Genomic DNA, 15,501 nt, shown 5'->3' with positions numbered 1-15,501 from the left:
ATCTTCCAGTAATTTGTTGTGAAGCTTTATTTTGGAATATTTTATACTATAAGAGAAGCAGGATACTGTGCAAAGCAGCGGCAGGGGAAGGAATAAACTATTATCTGATTGAAAGGGTCTCACTTACCAGAAAATAATATTAAAGTGCTAATTCATCTTTTAATTACTTATTACAATTGCACTAGAAGAGCCGAACTTCTGTTTTAGATAGGGATGCACCGAATCCATTATTTGGATTCGGCCGAACCCCCGAATCCTTTGCGAAAGATTCGGCCGAATACCGAACCAAATCCGAACCCTAATTTGCATATGCAAATTAGGAATGGGAAGGGGGAAACATTTTTTACTTCCTGGTTTTCTGACAAAAAGTCATGCAATTTCTCTCCCTGCCCCTAATTTGTATATGCAAATTCGGATTCAGTTCGGTAGAAGCCTGGCAGAAGGATTCGGCCGAATCCGAATCCTGTTGAAAACGGCAGAATCCTGGCCGAATCCCGAACCTGGATTCGGTGCATCCCTAGTTTTAGAAACAAAATTTTTTTGTCTGTTATAGTTACCAGGAACAGTTTCTTTAGAAGCCCCTGGTAACCTGTTTTTCAACTCATCTCGTTGGCACAGCCCTACATACTAAAGGTTATTTTAAATGGGAACATCCCCTTTAATAATAATATCAATAACTAGGGATGCACCAAATCGACTATTTTGGGATTCAGCCAAATCCAGAATCCTTCACGAAAGATTTGGGCGAATCCAGAACCAAATCTGAATTTGCATATGCAAATTAGTTGTGGAAGGGTTCAAGAGAACCTCGCCTTATATTCAAAGAAAAATAACGGATTCTGGAATCTGCACTGTTAGCTGACGATGGGAATTCCTTCTTCAAGGAGAAGTGAAAACCTCCTTAACCTTTTAGTCAGCAATGAATCATATATGTGCTGGCTTTATGATGGGCTAAAAATGATCCTTATCTTTAAAAATGGCCCCTTTATTGGAGCTCCACTTTAAATCACCTAGGGTGCCTGTCTGTGGTTCAGATGAGGGGTGGGCGTGTTCTAAGGGATCCTGCCAGAAGCAAGTTAAAAGGGGGAGGAGCTGAGGGAGGAGATAAGGAGCGCGTGATTGGTCAGCTTGTTTGATAGACAATGGCCTGAGGACTCAGTACTTGTAGCCCCTGCATCCCACTGCTGCCAATACCAACTAAATAGGGAGAAATAACTCTACTAAAAAAACTTACACAGAGTTTGGAGTAAATATTCTAAGAATGGGTAAACATTCTAATCTGAGTTTATACCTCACCTGTGCTGATAAACATCTGTGTTTCAACGTAGGGGGTATAGCTCAGGGGTAGAGCATTTGACTGCAGATCAAGAGGTCCCTGGTTCAAATCCAGGTGCCCCCTTCTCAGTTTTATGTTAAATCAATAGACTCATATTGGGGGAATAAAAGAGATATTGGTTCCTACCCTACCACACAGTGTGCTGAGTGCCACCAGGTTCCCCTGCACAGCCTGGGAATGGAGCAGAAGGAAGTGGAAGACATGGGCGGGACTAGTAGGGTTTCTGGAGAAGTTTTCAATAAATCAACCTTAAATACTACTCTTTAAAGAACATTCCTTCTATATTAAAACAAGGATAATGCATCGGCACATTCTTGATGTTCAATATTACACATTTTGCAAATGCCACGAGGGACCGTTGGTTATAAAAAGAGGAGGTCCAAAAAAAACCCCACCCAACCCTACCCACACCACAACTGTGTGGACAAGGGAGTATAAATACGTGAGGGGGTATAGCTCAGTGGTAGAGCATTTGACTACAGGACAAGAAGTCTCTAATTTAGGTGTTCACTTCCTTCTATTATAAAATAAATCCTGTGTAAGGGTTGGCTGTTCACATCACTGGGGGATGTACTGTTCAGGTGTCAGATAGTGATGACGAGTTGTTGGACACGGTCCTGTACCTTATGCTGAGACAACAAGGTGCTCTTCCATATGTAGATTTTCTATCTAAATCAATGTGTCCCTTTTATCACAATCAGAGTATAGTTTTGATTTACTGCAACAGTTAGTTTTGAACACATTAGCATTTTCAGGATTCTGACACTAAAATTCGCAAAACAGTGAAAATCCACCAAAATGCATTGAAGTCTATGGGCAACACATTTATTTAAACTCACTGGAGTTTATTTATTCCCATCACTATCTGACAACTGAACAGTAAATCACCCGATGACATGAACAACCAACCAATTCACAGCATTTACTTTATACCAGATTTGAACCACAGACCTCTTGATTTGCAGTCAAATGCTCTACCACCGAGCTATACTCCTCATGTATTCACCCTCTCTTTTCCACATGGTTTTGGTGTGGATAGTGTTGAGTGGGGTTTTTTTTGGAACCCCTTCTTTTTGTAACCAACAGTCCCTTGCGGCATTTGTAAAAGCAAAATATTAAAGAAGTCCGTTTTGTATAAACAAGAAGAACATGCCGATGCATTATTCTTGTTTTAATATAGAAGGAACATTCTTAAAAAAGTAGTGTTTCAGGTTGATTTATTGAAAACCTCTCCAGAAACCCTACTAGTCCCGCCCATCTCTTCCACTTCCTGCTGCTCCATTCCCAGGCTGTGCAGGGAAGCCAGCGGCACTCAGCTTGGTAGGGTAGGAACCAATTTCTCTTTTATTCCCCCAACATGATTCTATTGATTTAACATAAAACTGAGAAGGGGGCACCCGGATTTGAACCAGGGACCTCTTGATCTGCAGTCAAATGCTATACCCCACTTGGTACAGGAGATGGTATCAATCAACACAGGTGAGGTGTAAACTAACATTAGAAAGGAGACTGTAAGGGTCATTTATCCGACAGTCAGATAAATGTAGTTCTTACCTGCATTTTCTCCTTCACTTCCGTTTTCTTTAGAACATGCGACACATGATTTTTGTCGCATTGCAAAGTCTCTGCTCCTCTCTCATCGTAAAGTCCGTGTGAGTTATTTTGGATCCCTATTTAGTTGGTATTAGTTTACACCACACCTGTGTTGATTAACATCTGCTCCTCAATGTAGGGGGTATAGCTCAGGGGTAGATCATTTGACTGCAGATCAAGAGGTCCCTGGTTCAAATCCAGGTGTCCCCTTCTCAGCTTTATGTTAAATCAATAGACTTGTGTTGGGGGGAAAATTAAAGAACAAGGCCAAGTCATACTTTCAATTGGTGTCCTTTCCTGCACTGAAACATGGCAATGAGCTCAAGAGGGTGAATCCCTTGTGCTACACTTACTGGCTCCCCAGTAATGGCTGAAGAAGCCTATGCCCAAAAGCAGTAGAACTTACTGTAAAAATTCTAACAGAAGTGTTTGCTGATGGTAAGGAGCTGCTCTAGGTCAATCTCCAGTTGGTTCTTGTGGTTTGAACACTCAGGAGGGTGCCATTGCTCCTGAAGAAGCAGCCTGAAGGAGTCCAGATAGGGACGCTATTCCTGCTGAAAAAAGCCAAATCCGGGAACCGAATCCTGGATTCGGTGCATCCCTATTAATTACAATACAATTTGGAATTTATAAATTTTCTATTTTATCCCACAAAATAATACAATACACGTATAATACAAATAATACATGTTTTCATTGTCTTTGAGTTTTAAGGTGACCTATCCCTTTAATAGGTTATTAGTAATTTAGGGTTGACCTTCTCATGTATAGAAAGCTTGCTTGGTCAGGTCACCAAATTAATTGACCTTTGCTCAGTCTGACCATCCTAATTGGGAGAGATCGACTGGGTTTAGCCGCCACGTTATAGAGCAACTTTTCAATTGGTCTTTATTTATTTTTTTATAGTTTTTTAATTTTGTCTTCTTGACTCCTTCCAACTTTTAAATGGCGGTCACTGACCCCGTCTAAAAAAACAAATGACCTGAAAGGGTACACATTTATTTTTATTGTTACTTTTTATTAAACATCATTCAGGCCTCTCCTATTCATATTCCAGTCTCGTATTCAAATCAATGCCTGGTTGCTAGGGTAATTTGGACCCTAGCAACCAGACTGATGAGAATTTGTTTTATCTTTTTAGTGTATACCCTGACTTCTGTCATTTTATCAGCTTTTTTTTGCCGGTGGCACCTCTACGTTAACTCCAACACTTTTACCTACATAAAATATGTAGTGAATAATGTACCTCCTATTGTAAAATATAGGTATATAATAAGTCACCAAGGAGTTCCTTGACAATATAAAGATAAGTGAACTTCAAGGTGAATCCTAATATCCTTATATTCTACAAAAGGGGAACATTATTATAATACACAAGTTTCAGTGAGTCATGTGATCCAAATGACATCACTGAGCACAGATTATAACTGATGACATCACTACGCACTGTTTATAAGGATATCATTTACATAATATTTAGGGCTGTTGTGTTTTAAAGATACATTTCTGTTTCTGTGCTCGAGCTCTGTTCTGTGCTTTGGATCTTTTTTTATAACGATGACTTTGCCAGTTAATTACAGAAGCATGTAGGATTTCTGGCCAGCAGAACTGCGAGTTAATCCTTGGATATTTCACTTGCAGCAGATTGTATTTACAGTTGAGTTTCACAGCTGCCTAAGCACAGATTTATTCGGAGCATTATAAGGTTTTTTTTGTGAAGAGGACAGATCTGCACATTGCTTTAATACAGATTACTGTCCATGTAGAGGACCAGTTATCGCAGCTTTCTTTTTCTATTGAGCTCATGTGAAATTTAATTTATATGTTAATTTAAACGGAAGAGGGGCAAGTTGCTGCACCCATTTATGTATTAAAGGAGAAGGACAGGCTAAAAGTAAGTAAGCTTTATCAGAAAGGTCTATATAAATACACCAGTAACCCCTCAAAGTAATGCTGCTCTGAGTCCTCTGTCAAAAGAAACAGCACATTTCTTTCCTTCTATTGTGTACTCATGGGCTTCTGTATCAGACTTCATGTTTTCAGCTTAAACCTCCAGGGCTAGGGCTTGAGTTTGCTCCTCCCTCCCTCCTCCCCTCCCTGCTGTAATCTGAGCCCAGAGCTATGAGTGAGCAGGGAGAGACTCAGGCAGGAAGTGATGTCACACCAAGCTAATATGGCAGCTGCTATCCTAAACAAACAGAGAGAACTGTAGAGCTCTTTACTCAGGTATGGTAAATCATTCTGCAGAATAAATATAGTGTTATAGCTTGCAGTATTGTGGCTAATCTATTGGCAATAACTGCTTCGGTAGCTTTCCTTCTCCTTTAACGAACTGTAAATCAGTGCCGTAACCACAGAAGTTAGCTTTAGAGGACATGTCAAGCGGTTTTGTAGCTTTACCCGTGCAGTGGCCTCCCGCTGACTGGACTCTGCTCCAGCCCAAATTGGTTGCGTTCAATAGAGTAGAAGACGAACGGGAGCCTTAGAAAGCCACAGGTGAAATTCAAATGCAAACCAAGTTTGCATTAAAAACATGAACAGGTATCCATCTTGAGACCTTTAGCTAAACTATCACATGTCTAGTCACCTGACGTGTTTCATGCCTCATTCCGGCACTTCATCAGATGAGAATGAAGTGCTAGAATGAGGCATGAAACGCGTCAGGTGATAGTTTAGCTAATGGGTCTCAAGATGGATACCTGTTTATGTTTTTAATGCAAACTTGGTTTGCACTTGAATTTCACCCGTGGCTTTCTAAGGCTCCCGTTCGTCTTCTACTCTATTGAACATAAGTACAGAAGTGGCACATCGGAGCGACATTTGTATTTCCTGGGACTTCCCTACCTTTCATGTCTTCCAGGAGGTACAAGGCAGGGGCACCAAGGGGCACAAGGGATTACTGAGGCACTGATTTGGAATTTAGCTCACTAGCTGTATCGGGCCCAAAGTAGCCAATGGCCATAAATACCCACCCCTGCCCTCCACCTCAGTTGACATGTAAGATAGGCAGAGTATAGGTTTAGATATCACCCAAGGGAGTGGCATATTCCTGGTGGTATCGCCAAAGGGGCTTGGGATATGAGTGATGATTATGATGGCACCAGGGGGAAAGGGTATAAAATTTTGACCCAACAGCCAGTTTTAATGAGTTTTGGGATGGCCATACAATTGCTGATATTCTGTGCTATCTGAACATGGTCCCACAGGCCTCATGGACACAAGTATGGACACAAGTATGGACACAAGTATAGCCACATGTATGGACACATGTATGGACACATGTATAGACACCCTCTTTAGTTCCCTTCATTGGCGCAAACAGCCCAAATGATTGGAAGTAAAGGAAAGCTGCAGTCTCATTGGCCGAGCACTTGCAGACATGACGTTTGCCAGATGAAATTTTGGAGAAATGTCAGATTATCTGCCATTCAGTGAGGATGACAGGATGACTTGTCAAAACTTTTCACAAGTGTAATGTAACTAGATGATACTGGGCCCCACAGCAAATTAATTTTATGGCCCCAACATAACCAGAGGTTCTCCTTTTTAATATATATATACAATTTGCTACACTGAATATTATTCAACTAATGCAACACACAGAAGTATAAACATGAAAACATCAATAGTCAAGAAAACAGCTCATTGGTGTAAAAAGTAACATCTTATTGAATATTTTATGAATGGAACTGTAGATTGGGACACAATCCAAGATTATCAATCTGCCATTGAAGAATATGAAGGGATTCCTCATAGAGCCATACATTTAATAATGTGAGTTTTCCCAAGGAACGTCTCTCCTGACCTGAAATGTCCAGATGGCCGGGCAGTATGGTAAAAAACTTGATAGGTAGATTGTATTGTATTTATTTGTATTATTCATATAGCAACAAATATTATTTATATAGCACAACAAATATACATAGAGCTTTACAAGAAGTGAAAACAAAGAGGTATAGTTCTGAATTGGGCGAGAATACCTAATACAGATACACTGGAGTGCTAGGAATAGCAGTACACAGTTACGATAAGGTCCATGTCCCAAGGAGCTTACAATCTGTTAGAAAGAGAAGACAGACTAAAGCAAAATGGGGAGGAGAACAGGTGCATAGGTCAAGGGTGTGTTGCACTAATACATAGATATAGAGAGATAGATAGATAGATAGATAGATAGATAGATAGATAGATAGATAGATAGATAGATAGATGATATATATATATAAACATAAATAGATTGATGATAGGTAGATAAATAGATAGATGATTATAAATAAAAATAGATAGATACAGTAGATAGATAGATAGATAGACAGACAGACAGACAGACAGACAGACAGACAGACAGACAGACAGATAGATAGATAGATAGATAGATATAAATATAGATAGATTGGTGATAGATCAATAGATAGATGACAGATCAATAGATGATAGATATGGATAGATAGATATAGACAGACAGACAGATAATTAAGAGCTACACATACATTTAGTGGTACAACAGAAGTGATTATTGAAATATACAGTAAATAATTAAGAAGGCTCGTTAATGTCATTAGTTGCTGCAAAGGCTTCATGTTTGTTCATTAAAGGGAAGCGACGTGGTTCCAGTTCATCATCAGATTTAATTTCACAGACATTTCTTGTCCTTGGCAGCCTGAGCCGCAGCATTATTAACATTATTAACATTATTAACAGAATTAGCAGTGACACATGGACCATCAATCTGTGGGTTCCGCTCGGCAGCCCCCCTTTAATGGAGTGTCAGTTCTCCGGTGACACACGGCTTCATTTCTTTGCCCTTCACAGCAGTTTACACGGCATCCGACATGCTGCTACTGTAACATATATACAGTATATATATATATATATATAACACATCCAACTGCAGACGAGTCTGATAAGCACATAGCAGTCTCCTGCCCCAGCACAACTGACTGTCCATCTGATACCAAATTACTGCTCGTCTCAGCACTGGCTGGGAATTTAACTCCTGAAGTTTTTTTTTATCACCTCCAGGGTTGCAAACTTGTTGGTGTCTCCTGTTACACGACCCCTTAAGGGCAGAAACACACGCTCAGATTCGGGGAGATTAGTCGTCCAGCGGCAAATCACCTCTTCTTCGGGGCAACTAATCTCCCTGAAATGCCTCCCGCTGGCTAGAATGTAAATCGCCGGCGGAATGTCAATTGGTGCGCTTCGTTTTCCAAAGGTGCCCGAAGTTGCCTTACGAGGAAACTTCGGGCAACTTCAGAAAACGAAGCGATCGGAGTGCCATCCCGCCTCCGATTTACATTTAAGCCGGCAGGAGGTTTTCAATTTTTATCATTCGTGGTTTTTATTTAACTCTCCAGTTTGCAATTTCAGCAATCTGGTTGCTAGGGTCCAAATTCCCCTAGAAACCATGCACTGATTTGAATAAGAGACTGGAATATAAATAGGAGGGGCCTGAATAGAAAGATGAGGAATAAAAAGCAGCAATAACAATACATTTGTAGCCTTACAGAGTGTTTGTTTTTAGATGGGGTCAGTGACCCCCATTTGAAAGCTGGAAAGTCAGAAGAAGAAGGCAAATAAGTCAAAAACTATAAAAAAGAAAAAATGAAGAACAATTGAAAAGTTGCTTAGAATTGGGCATTCTGTTACTAATAGTTAACTTAAAGGTGAACCACCAAGCTGCTTATATAGTTACATAGTTAAATGTAGAATTATATATTTAGTCTACAAAAGTTACTCAAGATCACTCAAACAAAACCTTTTATTAAAACTCTAATCCACTGGAATTATTTGTATATATATATATATATATGTGTGTGTGTGTATATATATATATATATATATATATATATATATATATATATATATATATATATATATGGGGCTACAGATTATGTGGAATATTGTCATTTATACACTTATTTCTAGGTTTTCTAACATTTTTTGTTGGGTTAAGATATTGCTTGTTAGAGCACAAAGGGGAGCTTGTGCCCAAAATATCTGAAAGCCTATATGGTATATATACTGTATAAATAGCCTAGATGAGCGCTCGCCAAGATATACCATGAAACAGTGGACCAGACCAGAAAGGCCAATGGAGATTGTGGGCCCTAAACATCTCTTGAAGGGAAGATGCGATCCACCAGTTGGACTCAGCCCTGGTTGTCCTATATTGAATTTTCGGATTCTGATGAGTTTTATTTTATTATAGGCAGATACAGAATATCACTTAGTTACATTGAGTAATTGTACATAATGGCCATTACAGGAGCTGCATTCCTGAGGGACTGTCCCACCAACATCTGCGCAGAAACACATTCACTTAACATCAATCTAAACTGTCAGTTTCTGGCTATTTGCTTGATCATGCAGAGCAGAGGTGGGGCCCCGGGCTGCATTTTCTTTCTGACCTGTCAATGAATATGATCTTTCAGGGGTCAACCGAAATATTTGTAGTATGTCAGTAGCAAACAGCTGGCAAAATGGCAGCTGTGTGTTTAGTTCAGTGAAACGTGGCATGAAAGCAGCTGTGCGTTAACTTTTAGGGGGTTATTTACTAAAATAAGAATTTATCTCATTGTTCCAATAAAAAAAAAAAAGCTTGACCAAACTCCCATGCCTGATTTTGCCTTTTTTATTAACAAATTAACTTGATTTCATCGGATTGGTAAAAAAAATTAAGTGAAAATCCGAATTCCACTATTTTTTCATCCTTTTCTCTCGAAAAGCTTGATTTTTTTGCCCTCAGGGTCGGACTGGGCTGTCGGGGCACCGGGAAAAAACCTGGTGGGCCCCGACCCTCATCGGCCCCCAGAATCCAATCTGCTGGGCCCCGTTAGCTTTTGCACATGCGCCCCTCGTGCCGGAGCTCACGCATGCGCATGGGGACCCCAATGCCCCCAAGGTTGGCAACCCAGTGGGCCCCCAATGTCCAGTCCGACCCTGACCATGATAACTTCAAATTGAGATAGTCGTCTCTTCCCATTGACTTATACAGGACTTCGACAGGTCTGAGATGGCAGATTTTCTTTTTGAAGTATCGGGGTATAATAAATGTTGAAAAATTCAAATTCAAGTTTTTCCCCAAAAAGCCTGACCAGAAAATTTTGAGGTTTAGGGGGTCATTTATCAAAGTTTATGTGAGTTTTTTGTTTTTTACTCTGATAAAGTCGAATGTACTCACAACTTGAATGGTACATTATTTATGAAACAATTCGAACGTCTAAAATTCAAACGAATGTTACCGACTCATAAACTCAAATCGAATTCAAACGAGTTTTCCTCTGAAAACGGCGAATTTTTCGCCATTTCGCGAATTTTGCACGAAATTCGCAAATTTTTCGGCAAATCAAAACGGTGCAAATTCGCCCATCACTACTCTCCAGTTTGCAGTTTCAGCCATCTGGTTGCTAGGGTCAATTCCCCTAGCAACCATGCAATGATTTGAATAAGAGACTGGAATATGAATAGGAGAGGCCTGAATAGAAAGAGGAGTAATAAAAAAGTAGCAATAAGAAAAAAACACAAATAATAAAAAATGAAAACCCATTAGAAATTGTCTCATATGTCCACAAAAATAGAAACAAATGGCACACTCACTTCAATGCTTCTGCATCAATTCAAACTGTTAACATTTTTATTTCGGTGAGATCCCAACTGCTGGGATCTCACCGAAATAAAAATGTTAACAGTTTGAATTGATGCAGAAGCATTGAAGTGAGTGTGCCATTTGTTTCTATTTTTGTGGACATTTGATGAAAGCTCTTTTTGGCAGCAGAGCTAACATTTGAGCACCTCTTATCGATTTACCCACATATAAGAAGTATAAAAGTTCTAGCAGAAGAAAGTTTTGATATTTTGTACCTAAGAAATTGTCTCATACTCTATATCATACTGAAAGGTAATTTAAAGTAGGTATGCACCGAATCCACTATTTTGGATTCGGCCGAACCCCCGAATCCTTTGCGAAAGATTCGGCCGAATACCGAACTGAAGCCAAACCCTAATTTGCATATGCAAATTAGGGGTGGGAAGGGGAAAACATTTTTACTTCCATGTTTTGTGACAAAAAGTCACTCAATTTCCCTCCCCGCCCCTAATTAACATATGCAAATTCAGGTTCGGCCAGGCAGAAGGATTCAGCCGAATCCTGCTGAAAAAGGCCGAATCCTGGCCGAATCCCGAACCGAATCCTGGATTCGGTGCATTCCTAATTTAAAGATGAACAAACATTTAATACAACATGTATTTCATATCTAATCATGTAGATATCAAAGGCAACGGAGCACATTCAAGAAGCGCTGAAGCTGCGTAAGGACGACCTGCACAGTCTCCATTTATTGGCTCTACTCCTGTCAGCCCAGAAGCAGTATCAGCATTCCATAGATGTAATTAACATGGCTTTATCCGAATATCCAGAAAACTTTAGGTAATTATTTTCTGTTCCTGAAATATTCCTGTTTAATTTTGTTTGACTGTCTAATTAGTTATTATTTGCGGTCCCTTTCTTCATAGGATGTACGGTTTTTACAATTGTCATTTTGATGCTTCTGTCTTCTCCCTGTTTATCACGTTTCCTTGATATGTGTTAAATGACCCTATTAACGGGGAAGGAAAGCTACCTGAAGCAGTTTATTGCCAATAGATTAGCCACAATAGTGCAAGTTATAACACTATTCTGCGGAATGTTTTACCATACCTGATTAAACAGCTCCAGAAGCTCTCTGTTTGTTTAGGATAGCAGCTGCCATATTAGCTTGGTGTGACATCACTTCCTGCATGAGTCTCTCCCTGCTCACTCATAGCTCTGGGCTCAGATTACATCAGGGAGGGAGAGAGGAACAAACTGAGCATGCTCAAGCCCTAGCCCTGGAGGTTTAATCTGAAAAAAGTCTGATACAGAAGCCCATGAGTACACAATAGAAGGAAAGAAATGTGATGTTTCTTATGACAGAGGACTCAGAGCAGCATTACTTTGAGGGGTTACTGGTGTATTTATATACTTTCTGATAAAGCTTACTTACTTTTAGCCTGTCCTTCTCCTTGCAACATGATGAAGAAGTCTTTCAGTGGGGCTACCTTTACCTATCTGGTGCACTGTGTTGGGTGATCATTGTGGGTTCAGGGTTGGACTGGGCCAGCGGGATATTGGGAAAAAGCCAGGTGGGCTTACAACAGTCAGTTGGATATGTGAGATACAGGTATAGGCTGTATTATACTGTATTTTGTATACTAAATATAAACATGAATTTACTGCAACACAAGCCTAATCAAACAAATGATTTATGCTTTCAAAGTTGGCCACAGGGGGTCACCATCTTGTTACTTTGTTATACATCTTTGCAAGACCAAGACTGTGCACATGCTCAGTGTGATCTGGGCTGCTTAGGGATCGTCATAAATGATCAAAACAGCACAAGTCAAATAATATCTGCCAGAAGCCGATACACAAGACTGATTAATAATCAGAATATACAGACTGCACTGGGTCCTGTGTTGTCATGTAATCTAATGTGGATTTTATAGTTTTTGTATTGTTTAATACGAACTTTCACCAACTCTGCAGAACCAGTGGCTGCAGCAAAATAAGCCTCCAAATAGAATCCCAGTTTATCTGTTAAAATCTGGCTCCATGATCTTTGTCCCTGTAGCTGGAGTTGGAAACAGTAAAGGGGATGTAAAATAAAATCCAATACAAATCTCTACACAGTCACCGACTGCTCTACTGGGAAACAAACAAAGCTGCTTGAGTTCTGCATGGCTGGGAAGTAAGGCGGGGGCTCCCCCTGCTGTTCATAAGTATGATTGTTTCCCTGCAGAGCAGTTAGGGACCGTCTGACAATTTCTATCCACAGCAGTAAATGAATTTTAATTAAAGTATTTTGGAGACAGGTTTGTTTTTCATTAAAGAAAGTAAAAATGGGATTTTATTTATTTATGAATCTATTTCTCTCCTTCTCTTCAACCGTGTCAGACACATTTATATTTAAGTCAACTCTCTACTCTGTCTGGTATAACCTGCCTCCCCTTCTCTGTCTATGATTGTACAGACCTTCACTTACACATTTGTCTCAAAGCTTGTCATCTGTCAAACCTGCTCCACCATCTGCCATTCTCCTCTCTCACTGTCTCCTCTACATTAACTTCCCTCCTGAATCTTTTTATACTTGTAACAATGTTCTGAAAAATATGAGATATGGGTCGGAAAACTCATCTAAACCAAAGTAACTTTATTGAAGGAGTTTGGTTCACCTTTAGGGCTGGGGCACACAAAGCTACTGGGGGAGATCAATCACACATCAACAAATCGCTTCTTCTTCGGGCGACTAATCTCCCCGAACTGCCTCCCTGCCGGCTAGAATCTAAATCGCCAGCGGATTGGCACTCGGATTGCTTAGTTTTCCGAAGTTTCCTTCTCCAAATTACCCAAACAACCATGCATTGATTTGAATTAGAGACTGGAGTATAAATGGGAGAGACCCTGAACAAAAAGATGAGTAATAAAAAGTATCATTAATTATTAGGGACGCACTGAATCCAGGATTCAGTTCAGGTTTCAGCCAGGATTCAGCCTTTTTCAGCAAGATTCGGCATATGCAAATTAGGGGCGTGGAGGGAAATCACGTGACTTTTTGTCACAAAAAAAGTTAAAAATGTTTTCCCCTTCCCACCCCTAATTTGCATATGCAAATTAGGATTCGGTTCTGTTATGTTTTGGGTAGCCGAGGATGAGTAGAGTATAACAGTGCTTTATTAGCAGAGTCATGCAGGCATTACACAACAGTAACTTTCACTTTTAAGATGACAGGAAGTATGCACAATAACTCATGTAGACAGTGACACCTGCAGGCCATTTGTATAAAAACTACAGGTTCGGTATTCGGGCAGATTTTTCGTGAAGGATTTGGGGGGTTTGCCGAATCGAAAATAGTGGATTCGGTGCATCCCTATTAATTATAAATGTGAAGAATAAATGTGTAGCCTTTCAGAGCATTTGTTTTTTTAAATGGGGTCAGTGACTCCACGAGGAAACTTCGGAAGTGCCATCTCGATTTGGGGAAATTAGTCGCCCGAAGAAGAATCGATTTGTCGCTAGGTGACTAATCTCCCCCCAGTAGCTTTGTGTGCCCCTGCCCTTAAGTTGACTTTTAGTATGTTAGTATTTAGCAAGTAACATTTCAACTGGTCTTCATTATTTATTTTTTATAGTTTTTAACCATTTGCCTTTTTCTTCTGATTCTTTTCAGCTTTCAAATAGGGGTCACTGACCCCATTTAAAAAAACAAATGCTCTGTAAGGCTACACATTTATACTAATTGATACTTTTTATTACTTATCTTTCTATTCAGGGCCTCTCCCATTTATACTCAAATCAGTGCATGGTTGCTAGGGTAATTTGGACCCTAGCAACCAGACTGCTAAAATTACAAACTGGAGAGCTGCGGAATAAAATGCTAAATAACTCAGAAAACTTGAAAGTGAACAACCCTTTTAAAAGTGGTTTAATTTGCAACTAACTGTAGGGAAATTTCAGAGGTCGCAACAGCACTTGCAGATGTACATGAGCCCTTATAACTTTACATTTAAAGTGCCATTATACCCTCTAGTTCAATTAAGATATAATTATATCAGTTTATTATTATTAATTATAAATATATTATATATACATTTTATTATAAATATTATAAATATATCAGTTTAATTAAGATATAATTAATCCTTTTTGGAGGCAAAACTAGCCGATTGGGTTTATTTAATGTTTATATGATTTTCTAGTAGACTTAAGGTGGCCATATACGGATAGATCCGCTCGTTTGGCGATGTCGCCAAACGAGCGGATCTCCCTCCGATATGCCCACCTTGAGGTGGGCAATATCGGGCTGATCCGATCGTGGGCCCTAGGGCCCAACGATCGGATCCGAGCGTTCGCCAAACGGGCGGTCGGATCGCGGGACCGCATCAACGAACAGATGCGGCCGCGATCCTATGCAGCGAACAGATGCAACGAACAGATGCAGCCTATTGGGTTTATTTAATGTTTACATTATTTTCTAGTAGACTTAAGGTATGAAGATCCAAATTAGGGAAATATAATTTATTAGGAATACCCCAGGCCCCAGCTATTCTGGATAACAGATCCCATACCTGTACTTTGATCCCAACTAAGATATATTTACTCCTTATTGGAAGCAAAACCAGCCTATTGGGTTTATTTAATGTTTATATGATTTTCTAGTAGACTTCAGGTATGAACATCCACATAACAGAAAGATCCATTATCCAGAAAACCCCAGGTCCCGAGCATTCTAGATAACAGGTCCCATACCTGTAATAATAAAACAGAAGCTTTTACTTGATCCCAACTAAGATTTAATTAATCCTTATTGGAGGCAAAACCAGTCTATTGGGTTTATTTAATGTTTAAATGATTTTCTAGTAGACTTAAGGTATGAAGATCCGATTTATGGAAAGATCCTTTAGCCAGAGCATTCTGGATAACAGGTCCCAAGTGAGAAGATGATGATAATGGACTTCCAGTCTGTACAGTAATGGAATAGTATATTTATGTATTACGG

General features: G+C 39.7%; 1 protein-coding gene and 2 non-coding genes across 5 annotated transcripts in view; all 3 read left to right on the top strand.

Moving 5' to 3' along the window:
* The window catches only part of ttc7a.L (tetratricopeptide repeat domain 7A L homeolog), a 212,277-nt gene that overhangs the window by 106,924 nt on the left and 89,852 nt on the right, over positions 1 to 15,501 (top strand). For all 3 annotated transcript variants that reach the window (XM_041562490.1, XM_041562488.1, XM_041562489.1), the window contains exon 15: positions 11,194 to 11,354. In XM_041562490.1, the coding sequence (XP_041418424.1) occupies positions 11,194 to 11,354 (161 nt within the window). The remainder of the gene's footprint in view (positions 1 to 11,193; positions 11,355 to 15,501) is intronic.
* trnac-gca lies at positions 1,328 to 1,399 on the top strand. The gene has a single exon. It is a non-coding gene; the product is annotated as a tRNA-Cys (tRNA).
* Positions 3,068 to 3,139, top strand: trnac-gca. The gene has a single exon. It is a non-coding gene; the product is annotated as a tRNA-Cys (tRNA).

Source organism: Xenopus laevis, chromosome 5L (genome assembly GCF_017654675.1).
Source record: "Xenopus laevis strain J_2021 chromosome 5L, Xenopus_laevis_v10.1, whole genome shotgun sequence".
Taxonomy (NCBI): domain Eukaryota; kingdom Metazoa; phylum Chordata; class Amphibia; order Anura; family Pipidae; genus Xenopus; species Xenopus laevis.
This window is presented reverse-complemented; position numbering and strand designations above follow the sequence as displayed.